The sequence below is a fragment of the Sceloporus occidentalis genome, unplaced genomic scaffold, assembly GCF_023333645.1.
Source record: "Sceloporus occidentalis isolate IW3139 unplaced genomic scaffold, rSceOcc1.0.p SCAF_4, whole genome shotgun sequence".
NCBI classification, from domain to species: Eukaryota; Metazoa; Chordata; class Lepidosauria; order Squamata; family Phrynosomatidae; genus Sceloporus; species Sceloporus occidentalis.
In genome coordinates this window covers 7949919-7964239 of record NW_028316984.1, presented here as the reverse complement: position 1 = coordinate 7964239, position 14321 = coordinate 7949919, and the positions used below count along the sequence as shown (strand labels likewise).

Genomic DNA, 14321 nt, shown 5'->3' with positions numbered 1-14321 from the left:
AATGATAATTAGAAAATATACTGGATAGCTGAGGAATGCAAAACACTGCTGAAGTTCACTGAAGTAGATGTTAAAAAAGCTGTAAGACACAGATAACACTGCTCTTATGTACGAAACAGAACACTCCTTTGAAATAGTTCCAACTCTATTATACAAGCTTTCACTTAAGTAGTTTTATTCTTTCCTGGTAAGAAATGTTTGCTGTAGACTATAGCTTAGCTGAACTCGCATTTTCCAGGTTTATGGAAGAGAATGGCAAGGAAAATGAGAATCTAGGGTCTAAACACTATAGGTCTTGGATTTCTTGTTTTTGAGAGCTAATGTGTGCTGTAGTGATTTGAATGTTAAGAGAAATGATGCAGGGTATTCAGATTCTAGTCCTCATTAAGGGTTATGGGGGGAGCAATGTATGCCACCTTGAGCTCAGTGAAGAAAAGAGAGGGAATAAAATTAAGCAATAATAGATAATCTAAATAAGATGATAAATTGTGTTTGCTACTACTAATTTGGATTTCAGACAAGGATCATTATACAGATGTTCCTTCCTATTCCTTTGAAGGATTTTTTTCAATATAGAGGAGCATATCTACATGAGATTATATATGGGCCTTCAGAGTAACTGATTGAATTTTGTGAGGCCAACAATTTGTTCATTGCAAACTAATCAAAGCAACCAAAGAGGTGACTATATACAAGGACATCACCCAATGATCAATATAGAAATCAAATAGGCTAGCTGATTCTTAAAGGACCAGATAGGGTGTTGTATCATTGTAAGTGTTTTAATTTTTTTTATCTTTTAACTGTATTTTTATTCTTTTAATAAGTAATCTATTTTAATATTGTAACAATTTAATTCTGTTTTAATGTATCACTTTTCTATGTTTTAATTGTATTATGCTCTGAACCCCAGCTCTGGGAAAAGAGCAGGATACAAATACAACAACAACAATAATAATAACAATATAGTGCGCCCGCTGGACTGAAGCCAGGGACATTGTTAGAGAGGAATGCAAAAAGACTATACAGTTGGCCCTTCTTATACACAGATTTTTTATACATGGATTTAAGCATACACGGTTTGAAAATGTTCCAAAAAAGTATAAATTTACCTTGATTTTCCATTTTTTATAAGGGACACCATTTTGCTATGTCATTATATTTAATGAGACTTGAGCATACACGGATTTTGTTATACACGGGGGATCTTGGAACCAAACCCCAGCGTATAACAAGGGTCAACTGTATCTGCAGTCAAAAAGAAAGTGATACCTCAATGGATGACAGAAGGAACTTTTAAAGCTGTGAAAGGCAGATGAGAAACAAAAGGAAAAGGTAAAAATGTCAACAACAACCCAACAACAACAGGATGAGAACTTGAATGCAGTTTTCAATGACTTGTGTGCTGGGACAAAGAGATCTACTATAATAATCAATGCCATGAAATAGATGATGATGACAAAAAAGGAAGAACAAGAGACTTCTTCCAGATGATCTTAGAAATCAAAGGGAAATTTAAATCAAGAGTGAGGAAGCCGTATAACCAGCAGGGGAACACACTACATGAACAAGTAGAAATAAAAAGACTATCAAACAATGCAAAGGAGAAATATATAACAGAGATTAAAGGATGACAGATTCATTCAAAGATGAACCTTTTTAAGATAAGTAAAGCTGCACTCAGAGCACTTGGGAGGAAGAAATCACCAGAAACTGATGGCATATGAACAGAGCTGCTTCAATTTACAGAGACAGAATCTATTCTAGTTCTAACTAAAAACTGTAAAAAAAAAATGGCCCACAGATTGGGAATGCTCAATATATATTCAAATCCTGAAGAAAGGAGACATCCTGGATTGCAGTAAGCACAGGGCCATTGCACTACTCTGCCAGGCAAGCAAAATGATGCTCAAAATTCTACAACAAAAACTTTTACCATATGAGAAAAAAACAGAAGTCCAAGTTGGGTTCAGGAGAGGAAGAGGCACTAGATTTCACATTGCAAACATACATTGGATACTGGAGTGCACCAAATAATTTCAGAAAAAACATCAGCCTGCTCTTTATAGATTATAGCAAAACCTCTGATTGTGTAGATCATGAACAATTACAGATAATTCTTAAAGAAATGGGTGTGCCATAACATTTGATTTCCTGAAGTGTAACCTGCACTCAGGACAAGAGGTTGCCAAGACAAAATATGGAGAAACAGAAAATAAGATTAGATTTAGAGGAAGGAGGCATACAGCAAAAATGTAAAATATGCAGATGATCCCATACCCCACTAGCAGAAAGTAGCATAGAGTTGGAATGGTGACTCAAAAAAGTCAAGGAATAGAGTGCAAAAGCAGGTTTACAACTGAACATTAAGAAAACAAACCTCATAGAATCATGGAGTTGGAGGAGACGACAAGGGTCATCTAGCCCAACTCCCTGCCATGCAGGGAGACACAAACAAAGAACTCCCAACAGATTGCCATCCAGCCTCTGTTTGAAAACCTCCACTACTCTCTGAGGTAGTGCAACCCACTGTTGAACAATTCTTACCATCAGTAAGTTCTTTCTAATGTTTAGGTGGAATCTCTCTTTCTGTAGTTTGAATCAATTGCTCTATATCAGTGATGACAAACCTTTTAGAGACTGGGTGCCCAACTCAATGGCATTCCCGCATGGGCATCACCCAGTGCTGGGGAGGGGGAATTCCGGGGGTGGGACTTCCCCAGAGACAGTTAAAGGCATGGGGAGGGGGTGTCTTCAACTGTCTCTGCATGCCCTCAGAGATGGTTTCATGTGCCAGGGAGGGCACGCGTGCCATAGGTTCGCCACCACGGCTCTATATCCTAGTGTGCAGAGCAGCAGAAAACAAGTTTGTTCCTTCTTCCATATGACACCTTTAAAATATTTAAATATAGCTATGTATCACCTTTTAACCTTCTCTTCTCCATGCTAAACATATCTAGCTTTTGCACTCTATTCCTTGACTTTTTTTAATAGTAATTCCAACTCTAGTGTATTTTCTGCTAGTGGTATGGGATCATCTGCATATTTTCTCTTATAGTATGCTTGACCATGAAATCATCCCCAGTATTTCCCTAACTTTTCTGAAATTAGCTTTCTTAAAGTCTAGAATACATAGCTAATTATTTGACTTCCCCCTTCCACTGTATAAAAAACTCCAGGAGGTCTCTCATCCATGTGTGTGTGCATGCATGTGCCTTCGGGTTGCCTATCGACTTATAGTGACCTCATGAATGTCATAAGGTTCTTAGTCAAGGAATACTTGGAGGTGGTGTTGTGAGTTCTTTCTGCTGAAATACAACCTGCAGCAAATGGTATTTGTTGACAGTATCTCATCCAAATACTAACCAGGGCTGATTCTGCTTAGCTTCCAAGATTATGTTGGATCTGTTGCTTTTAGAGTATTTAGGTCCTTCTCTCATTCATAAGGTCTCTGCCATGGCAGTTAACAATAACAATGAAGTAATACAGCTCACCTCAGTGGCCACCTCAGTGAGAACATAACCATTAAGCTTAGCTAGCCGTCTATCATATAGGCCATTGAAACAAGATCTGCATTATTCTTGTATTTACTCTGTTTTTGGAAATATTTTTTGTTGCCTAACACATGTTGGAAACTGCAATTGTTTCCTTTCTCTGAAGTATCTCTTATGTAGCCTTGAACAACTGGAAACAAAAAAATTACTCACTATGTAACTCACTATGGTCCTGTTCCCCATGCATAAACTGGGGCAATACAAGAGTCAAATACCTGAATAGAACTAATATTATGAGATGGGCAAGCAAAGAAGTTCTATATAGACAGAAAAATTGGGAAGGTGTATCATTCTTTTTAATGTACACCCAATAAAACAGAAGACAAGTAGCATAATCTTACATCCTGGCATTAAGATTGAAAGAACAAAGCATGTAAATGACCAAGAAAAATTATCTGCAGTGACAGAGAGAATATCTAAGCCATGGTTTGTTTGACACGTAAGCTGAAGCAAATCTTGATAGCTTCCCTATGGGGAAAAATCTATTAAGTAGTAACAGGATGCATTTCCAGACAAATGGTCAGATTTGGGAAGTTTAATAATCGAAGGTGAAAAGGTAAAGATATCAAACATAAGAATATATATTACAGAATTTGACTATCAAGAATTCATTTTAGATTAAAGGTATGTTGAGAGCTCTTACATGAAAATCCAAATCTAGCATCATTGCAACAAGTCCTGCGATGGGAACTATGTTCTGCTGCAAAAGTGAAGTGCCATGCAAAGGTTTTTTATGGCTCAAATTGAGGGCGGGGAAACAGTAGTGAAGCCCTGATTGCTACAAGACAAGAATAAAACTAGAACTGAAGCTGCAGATGTGTGACTGCATCTCTATTTAAAAATGCTGCAAACAGAAGCAGATGCAGTCTGGATTCAAATAAGGACTATGGAGGGGCAACCATCCCCCCATGCCATTTTCCCAGTGAAAATTACAACTACCACTGTTTGTACTAATAGGGAAGAAACTGACATGCTTAGAAAAAGAATGTGATCTAATGAATTTCCATTTCTGTGGAAAGCATTCTTTCCCAGGAAGGGAAGAAATAATGAATGATTTCCTATTCTCCTTAGCTCCCTATGCCTTCTCCAGAAATCGGCTGCAGTAGATTGGGGGAACCCTCCAGAACAGACTGTGAGAGGAGAGTAAAGTATCACAGAATCATAGAATTGGAAGAGACCAAGTCCAATCCCCTGACATGCAGGAACTCACAATCAAAGCATCTCTGACAGATGGCCATGAAACCTCTGTTTAAAAACCTCCAAAGAAGGAGACTCCATCACACTCTGAGGGAATGTGTTCCACTGTCAAACAGCTCTTACTGTCAGGTGGTTCTTCCTAATGTTTAGGTGGAATCTCTTTCCTGTAGCTTGCATCCATTGTTCCGGGGACTATTCTCTGGAGCAGCAGAAAGCAATCTTGCTCCATCCTCAATATGATGCCCCTTCAAATACTTATAGAGGACTATCATATCACCTCTTAACTGGCTTTGTTCTAGGCTAACCATACCCAGCTCCCCAAGTCTCTCCCCATAGGGTATGGTTTCATACCCAGCTCCCCAAGTCTCTCCCCATAGGGTATGGTTTCCAGACCCTTCACCATTTTAGTCGCCCTCTTACAGATAAATTGGTGTGTGATCTGAATTGATGGATTGATTCGACATCAGATCGTGGTTTATACTACACTTGCCCTGATTGCATTTTCTGTCATTGCCTGGCATCAAAATAACCCATTTGTTGTTCCCATTCATGAATGAATGGATTCAAAATGATTCAGTTCTAGCTGGCAGAAGGGGAAATTTGAATCAATTCTGATCCACTTGTGCAGAATCGATTTATCAAAAAAGAAGCTGAAAAAATTAGAATCAAAAAGACGTGGGTTAAATGGGTCTGGAGCATGGCCCCCTTCTCGGAATCGGATTAAGTGGGAAGTAAAAAGGCCAATGCAATTTTAGGCTGCATCAATAAAAGTATAGTGTCTAGATCAAGGGAAGTAATAGTGCCACTGTATTCTGCTTTGGTCAGGCCTCATCTGGAATACTGTGTCAAGTTCTGGGCACCACAATTCAAAAAGGATGTTGAGAAACTGGAGCGTGTCCAAAGGAGGGCGACTAAAATGGTGAAGGGTCTGGAAACCATGCCCTATGAGGAACGACTTAGGGAGCTGGGGATGTTTAGTCTGGAGAAGAGAACGTTAAGAGGTGATATGACAACCCTGTTTAAATATTTGAAGAGATGTCATATTGAGCAAGGAACAAGCTTGTTTTCTGCTGCTCCAGAGTACAGGAAAAGAGATTCCAGCTAAACATTAGCAGGAACTTCCTGACAGTAAGGGCTGTTCGACAGTGGAACACACTCCCTCAGAGTGTAGTGCAGTCTCCTTCCTTAGAGGTCTTTAAACAGAGGCTGGATGGCCATCTGTCAGGGATGCTTTGATTGTGAGTTCCTGCATGGCAGGGGGTTGGACTGGATGGCCCTTGAAGTCTCTTTCAGCTCTATAATTCTATACTATGATTCTAGGGCCGTTTGCAATCTGGTTTAAAAGGTAGTGGGAATGAAGCCACAGTATTTCCCTAAGTTTATTGAAATTAGCTTTCATAAAGTCTGTGTGTTTGACTATGCCTGGTTTCCCCTTTCTACTGTTCAGTGCACCCGCATCATATGCAGGTGCCTTTTACGTGGCTTTCAGCTTACTTTGAAAGTCATGCAATGGGAGAATAATGGCATGCGTGCCTGTGCCATGCGCACTGTGCGCCGTGCACAAGGCCCATTATTTTCAATGGGGCTCAAGCATATGCGCTATTTGCCTTATGTGGAGGGGTCTGGAATGGATCCTCGCGTAAGGCAAGGGCGCATTGTATAACTAGCTCTAGGGGACTTGATCATTCCTGCCTAAGGATCCCACCACTTCCACCCCCTTAACCAGGTCATCACTGTTGGTTAGGGAGTAGGGGCTTCAGGGGGTGGGGTGGCTGAGGAATTGCTGAAAGTTTCCCTCTCATTCTACTGATAGAAGCCTACTACTGGCAGACAGAAATTAGATAGATTTCTCTCAGATATTAAAATGTAATAGCAAGTTTTACTGCAGAATCTGATGTAAATTCATTTCATACAATATGGATAGGTAAAGCCAAGTTTGGGACTGGTGGCTTAGTGCTTAAGATGCTGATTCTGATGAGTGCAAGGTTGGCAGGTCAGCAGTTCAAGACCCAAGCACCGTGTGACAAACTGAGCTTCTGTCACTAGCCCCAGTTTCTGTCAACCTAGCAGTTTGAAACCATGTAAGAGTGCAAGTACATAAATAGGTACCACTTTGGTGAGATAGTAACAGCATTCTGTGTAGTCATGCTGGCCACATGATCACAGAGTTGTCTTTGACAAAGCTGGCTTCCTTGGCTTAGTAATGGAGTTGAGCACTGTCCCCTACACTTGGACATGACTAGACAAACTTTTCAAATGGCAAATCTTTACCTTTTAAAACTGAAGATTGCTGCTTGGTATACACTTAAGAGGAAGCAGAAGGAAATAACTTTCCCTATCAAATGTATTTGATGTTACACAAATATTCAAATAGACTTTCTGAGAGTTACAACCACAAATTTCCAAATGGCTCAAAAATAAAATATTTATTAGGTTTGGAGAATAGTTATAGATAGTTCTCTTTCGAAAAATGCCAAATACTGTAGTCTTCACCTGTTTTTTCTTATTAAAGAAGAAAGGAATGAATATCGTGCATTAATGAGTTACAGGCAATAGAGACAATATGAGAGAGGAAAGAAGGTAGTAGACATTTTGTACTTGTGCCAAATGAAAGATTATCTTTGAGAGTGCTTATAAATTCAATGAAGGTAAGATTGAGCAGAAACAAAAGAATGATATTTCATTTTGCATAGCAATTTATCTGGGGGCATAAAATGACTAATTGTAAAAGATATAGTCCGCAAATTCTTTACTACTGAATTCAAATGTAGAAAAAACAGCTAAAAAAAAGAATGAAATGAGCACAGAAAATGGTAAAATGAATATACTGTACTAAACTGAGACGAAAAATCCAACAAAACACACTAGTGTGGTACACTATAACTATTCTGACCTATTCAGGGTCAAGAAACTCAAACCTCTATACATTTGTTTCTAATATTTGACAGTCACATTCCATAGAAATTGGTACTATTATGTCAAGTGCAGTTCTTGTGCAAAATTTAATACCGATATTTTGAAGATGCAATGAAGAGCTGTATGGAAGCAACTGTGATTAGGTAGTACCTTTACCTTCTGGTATCTCCCCCTCCCCTGAAAAATCTTATCAATAGAATCACAGAGCTGTGTGTCTGGAAAGGTCTTACAGATAATCTGTTTAATTTCTGTACGGTTCAAAAAAGTACAATTTTGTATAATACATTTATTTTTTAAATTATACCAATCACACATATATCCACCCCACAATAGGATGCTGAAGATTACTAAAAATCATAAAATTTATAATAATTAAAATGGAACAAAACTAAAACAAAACAAAAGAAAACAAATAAAACAAAACTGAATAAAACAAAAGCAGTGGCACTTAATAAAATATTGCTGATTTTTAACTATTCAGGACAAAGTTACTGAGCTTATTAAAATAACATTTAAATATGCTGACTCACAACATATCATCATATGTAATTAAAGTTGTTGCCTTAAAGCACAGCTATCAAGGGTCTGCAGTAAGTCTCCAAAGAGGGAAAGGTAAGTAAGCGGAGACATGATTCAGATGCATAAAATTATGCATTGCTGTGCAGAGAAGGGAAGGGCGGGGGGGGGGGGGCAGGTAAGAAAGGGTATTCCCTCCCATCATTATATTTGATACCAGTGTCATTCCGTGATGATGAAGGGTGAGGTATTCAGGACATTTTTAAAATTTAATTCTGGAAACTCAGAAACCCGGGACTCCAGTGACAATACTGGGTCTGTCATTGCAATCTCATTCAGAACTGTGGCAGATGAACCATCTGTCAACAGACTCTGTGCCTTTTCAATGTATTGACACTCATCCAGCCCAGATTCAGCACCTCCATAGATTCAGCATTTCCACTAACTCATAGAGAAACAGAGCTTGATAGGTTCAGTGATTTTGTGTAGATGTCAGAAGAGCAGAGGAAACAAGACACAACCTTTTAGTAACTTGCAATATACAGTAAATGCTACAGAGCTGAACACTATGTTCAAGAATTGGCCTCCCAATTGAACCAAACTCTCATCGTCCTAACCTCCAACCCAGACAGTTTATTCAGAAGGATAGGCAACGGTATTAAAAGCTATTGATTGGACTCTAAGAACTCCAAATGGTCACCTAAGAACACTGAATTCATGCCAATATCTAAACTTTAAGATTAGAGAAATTTTAGAGAGAACCACACAGATCACCTTGGAAGGACATAGGATATAATATAACAAGTAGTTGATTTATGACCAATTAAGGTTAAATTGTGACTCCCTCCACTACTGAACACTAGTTTATCAGAAAGAAGATTAGGCTATCAGCTGAGAAATTATTGCATCATATTAAAAATATGTTTAAATAGGGCTCTGGTTCCAGTTTCATTGCAGTGCTTGTGTAACAATATTTTGAAATTGTTTTTAGACCATTATTTGATTCAAAATTGTTTTATTTTAAATCAAAGACATGTTTCTGTCTAATCTTAGAACTAGTTTCATCTGATGGAAGAGGGCATATTTTACCCATTAATACTGAACTAAATTAGCCTACCTCAAGGATCCATGTTTACCTGGGGTAGTCTGTTGACTATCAGTTGAAACACAAATTGGGACATATCATGAATAAAAGCCTGAGATATGTTATTTTAAACAGGCACTTCTGAAACATCCGTGATTCCCAAGTGTATGTTGGCCCCTTGCATACATGAGTGGGCAAGTGGGGATGCTCTATGTTTAGCTACATCTAGCATTAGCTTAACATTTTTATTCATGTCGCAAGGAGGAGGACTATTCTTTTGATTGTGTGAAATTATAAGGTATGCCCTATATCTTTAGATATGTGTTTTTGGTGAACAACAATTACATGCAAGATCATTCTGAAGTGTGAATAAAAGCAAATTTCAAAAAGGTCTTCCTCAGGTTTCTGGGTTGCCATAGGAATGAGATATGAGGTTCCTTAACTCACCTCCAGATGCCATTGACCTTTCTTTCAACTTTTCTGCAGCCATTTCACTGTAGCTAGGAAGTTCTGACATCTTCACTCCAGATCGAGCTTCTGCTATTAGCTGACGAGCTCTCTCTCTCAGCTGCCGACGCCGCTCTTCATCTTGCTGCTAAGATATATTGAACAGTTGCCAACTCAGTAATTGACAGAAATGCAATTTCATTCTCAATCTGATCATCATGATAGTAAATGGTTTACAGCATGGTGCTTGGCCCATGTTATAAATAGGAAGCTCTATATCAGTTGGGTGTCAACAACACACTTTTAGAGTCATCCAGGAATCAGTTCAGCCCCCTCATACAGTTTCCCAATTATTGTATCAGATTTAAAAAAAAATGAAATGGTTTTAAAATACATAATCTGATACTGACAGGTATCCATACTTTATGGTCACAGTCAAGCATAGCATACTCTTAGGTCCTACTAATTTCAAAGTGTTCATATAGCCATAAAAAGAGATGTACATAGGCAAACTGCATACAGGAAGAATTATAGTTCTACTATAATATTAGAATTATAGTTCTACTAATGTATGGAAAAGTAGTACCAGTAGAGCTGTTTAATTGAGAACATAGTGATGCAAAAAGGAAAATGGTTGAATGGGAGCCATTCAGAGGACTCTATATATTTTTCCTGGTATTTCATGGAGGAATGATAGAATAAAAATATTCTTAAAATTAATAGACAGCTGCTAGGCTCAACACAAAAAGTGCAAATTTCAGAGTTTAAGAAGAACAGCTGTTCCAGTATTTCCAGATATGTAACTGTGAGTAGATGCAATCAACAAATTAACCATTTATTTTATCAAATGGTTCATCTAATAGTGGTAGGATTATATTTTTCATCTAACTGAACTACATACACGCCTCACATAAATAACCAAACTAGTACAGGGTAAGCTCTCCTACCCCAGAATAGGTTGGCGATCTATATTATTCTGCCAAGTGAAAGGGAGACTTTGACTATACTTCAGAGCATGTTACCTGTCTCACTCATGTAAGACTTCAGCTGGCATGGTCCTCCAGGCTATGCATGGAGCATGTCAGAATACAGCAATAGAAAGCGAAGTATCAGTGGAAAGAGTTGCATCATAGTTATCTATCTGACACACTAGTTTTCTATAAGCAGGAATGTTTTTTATGCATGTTATGGTCCTGCTGTTGGTTTATTTAACAAAATATTTGACTCTGATAGTCCCATTTGGGTTTTGAAGTAGTACAGCCATATATTTACTACTTTATCTGCTGTTTACAATAACTGTCTAAATATTGTACGCAACTGATAGTGGCCTGCACTGTCAAATTAGATACAACGATATCAATTCCATGTATTTGAACAAGGAGCTGCCCCAATCATGAAATCTGGGAACTGGATTTTAACAGAAATAGTCATACCCTGGGAAGGACTGGTGAACTCTCCGCACACCTACCACTTTCTCCCCTGTATAGCATCTATTCTGTTCTAACAGTGGGATTTAGCTGGGAAAAAGAGTGCTGGGGGAGGGGGAAATCTACAAAGAGGGACCAGGTGTTATACTACACATGTACACACTGTGTTGTTTTAAAAACTCAATTTCTGCACCTTTTCTACAAAAGCAAAGTGAAGACATCTTTGAATTGTGAATTGTTCCTTGTCTAGTCACAATAAAATATGTAATGTTTCCTGCTTCATTGTACACAAGGGAATTGTTCAATTTAAGAAGGTTCAATGATATGCTTTAGCATTACAAATATTTTGAGTCTCATACAGCTACTTATAAAAGTTGCTAAGGGCAAAAGCTTATATTGTACTTGAGACCCAACAGCTGAGAGGCCAAGAGTAGCCTTTTCCAACTTGGTTCCTTCCAGATATCTTAGACTATGACTACCATAATCCTACTGTTCAACAAATCTGGAGGGCATCTGGTTGTGGAAGACTGGGCAATAGAATGCAATGGAAATTCACTGCTCCTTGTAAAATTCCAGATATACTGCTGACATGACAGGTAGGTATGTCAGTGGCTGTGGAATATATCTTGGATACATTGGCAGAATACTCTTTTAGTAGAAGTGACCAGCCAGGAAACATACACAGACAAAATTGCTGAAAAGGCGCAATGGGTTAGGCAAGGATGTATTGTTATCAGTGTGAAGAAAACAATAGGTTAAACTGATCTGCTAGGCTAACCTGAACTGCAAGGTTCAGTTGAATGACAAGGTTAGCAAAGAGAAGAAACACATATATGACATGTGCTTCTAGGTGCATTTAATCTATACCTCCACTGATCGCCCAAGAGTTATATTGCCTTGGAACTCCAGATGTTCTGACCCCCATTCCAACAACGGAAGTGGCAGTACAGATACCTTCACAAACATAAGCAAGAGAAGGGGAAGCACATATGGTTACTGACTGACGGGAAAGATTAATAAGATGCCTTTTATGGTAAGTCCTCACATGGTAATGCACAACCAGATTTAAAACCACAGAATAAATAGTAAAAGTAACTATAACAAACAATAATAAAATTAACACTTAAAACCAAACAGCCCTGCTAGAGTCCTAACTCAATATTAAGCTGAGACACACAGGACCTGTAAGGATGGGGGCTGGCATTCAACTGCTGCAACTATTTCCCATTATTCTGCTTCACCTCTTTTGGTGTGTGTGTATGTGTACATGCACCACCACCCCCAACGCACATACTGTTTCAGTTTTGTCTTGACTGCATTGTTTTAACACTCTTCTCCTATAAGCATTATACTACTACTACTACTACTACTACTGATTTATTTATAGCCCGCCCAATAACAAGGAATCCAGGCGGGTTACATCAATAAAAATATAGAGAATACAATACAATAAAATACAAAAAATAAATAAAATACAATAAAATAAAAGAGAGCGACATGTTACAGAAATTCACAGTTAGGCCTGATGGAATTGGGCCTGTCTTTTTCACTCCCTCCCAGGTCTGATGATGACAGTTGGGACGGAGGGGGGGCTCTTCTTCTTGAGGCAAGAATATAATTTTTATTAATTTTAATTTAATTTTTCTCATTAATTTAAGAGAAGAATTGGTGGACAGAGTGACGTAAATCACAGTAAATGGGGAGAAGAACTAGGTAGGGAAGGCCTGCCGGAAGAGCTCCGTCTTAAGAGACTTCTTAAAGGTTGTAAGAATAGAAATGTCGTGGATCTCCTTTAGCAGGTCATTCCATAGCTTGGGAGCAGTGATGGAAAAGGCACTCTGGGTGACTGAAGTTAGCCTAGATTTTATTGGCTGAAGTAGATTCTTCCTCAAGGACCTTAGAGTGCGGGACGGACAGTACAGAAGAAGGCGATCCCTTAAGTATTCTGGATCCAAGCCATGTAGGGCTTTTAAGGTAATCACCAACACCTTGTACTTTGCCCAGAAACTAATTGGCAGCTAGTGAAGGGATTTCAAAACTGGTGTTATGTGATTGTTACGATGAGAACCTGTAATTAATCTGGCTGCCATATTTTGTACAAATTGAAGTTTCTGAACTTGGCACAAGGGTAGCCCCATGTAGATCGCATTACAGAAGTTCAATTGAGAGGTGACCAGCGCATGTACTACTGTTTCAAGGTCTCCTGGCTCCAGGAAGGGGCGCAGCTGGCGTATCAGCTGAAGCTGATAACAAGTGCTCCTGACTGTCGCATCCACTTGAGCTGTCAGGTGAAGCGACAAGTCGAAGAGCACCCCCAAACTGCGGGCAGAGTCTTTCAGGTGAAGTGTGACCCCATCCAGAACCACCCCATGCAGATGAGGTATTCCTGCCCATCTGATCTTTCTTGGTAAAGGCCAAGCACTGCACTACAACCACAGTCACTGTTGGCCAAGCAAGCATGAGCAACTTGCTATCTAGGATCACAGGTTGATGCAAAGGACAGAACAAACAGCCAATGCATACAGTGCTTCCCTGCCATGCTCATGGGTGAAGTGTATACTCATGGTAACTACAATCTCCCATCATCCAATGGTAAATGAGATGAAGGCATGAGCATTGGCATTGTTTGGTCTCACCCCTCATTCTTCACAAATATTGATTATGCATTCAGGTCCATTTTTTTTCCTTTCATATTGCTCTTGTATGTGATCCCACACACGGTTCCGTGCTGAGTAGGAATGATACTGAACAGCAGCACGGGGCCAAATGTTCCTTGCAGTTCCTCCATGGATTGTTAGCCTTCTTATTCCAGGCAAGAACTCTTCCAACTGGTTAAGGTGTTCCTAGGATAAAGTGGGTGCCATCAGGGATGCTGCACTTGTTTTCTATTAAGCCACTGTCCTGGGCAAAGATGCCTTGTTGAAAAGACTTGGCTGACTACTCATCAAACATCTTTCCCTCTTTCCTCTGTAAACTTTGCCTCATCTGTTCCCAGAAAATGGCAGATAGGGATGCCCTTGTTATATCCTACTATGATTTTCTTTAGTTGGCCTCAGGATGGGGCTCTGAGGAGTTCATAAGGAGCTTAATGGGCTCTAAAGTGGTGGCCCTGCTTCTTTCTATTTAGTCTGGTTTTCTGGACTATGAGATGGAGGCCCCTCATGCTACATAAATGGGCTA

The 14321-nt window shown here is 39.1% G+C and overlaps 1 protein-coding gene across 8 annotated transcripts in view; it reads right to left on the bottom strand.

Annotated features, from left to right (window-relative positions):
• LOC149313473 (EH domain-binding protein 1-like) overlaps positions 1-14321 on the bottom strand; it is a 318359-nt gene that overhangs the window by 68578 nt on the left and 235460 nt on the right. For all 8 annotated transcript variants that reach the window (XM_089519151.1, XM_089519153.1, XM_089519155.1 and 5 more), the window contains one exon: positions 9715-9862. In XM_089519151.1, the coding sequence (XP_089375277.1) occupies positions 9715-9862 (148 nt within the window). The remainder of the gene's footprint in view (positions 1-9714; positions 9863-14321) is intronic.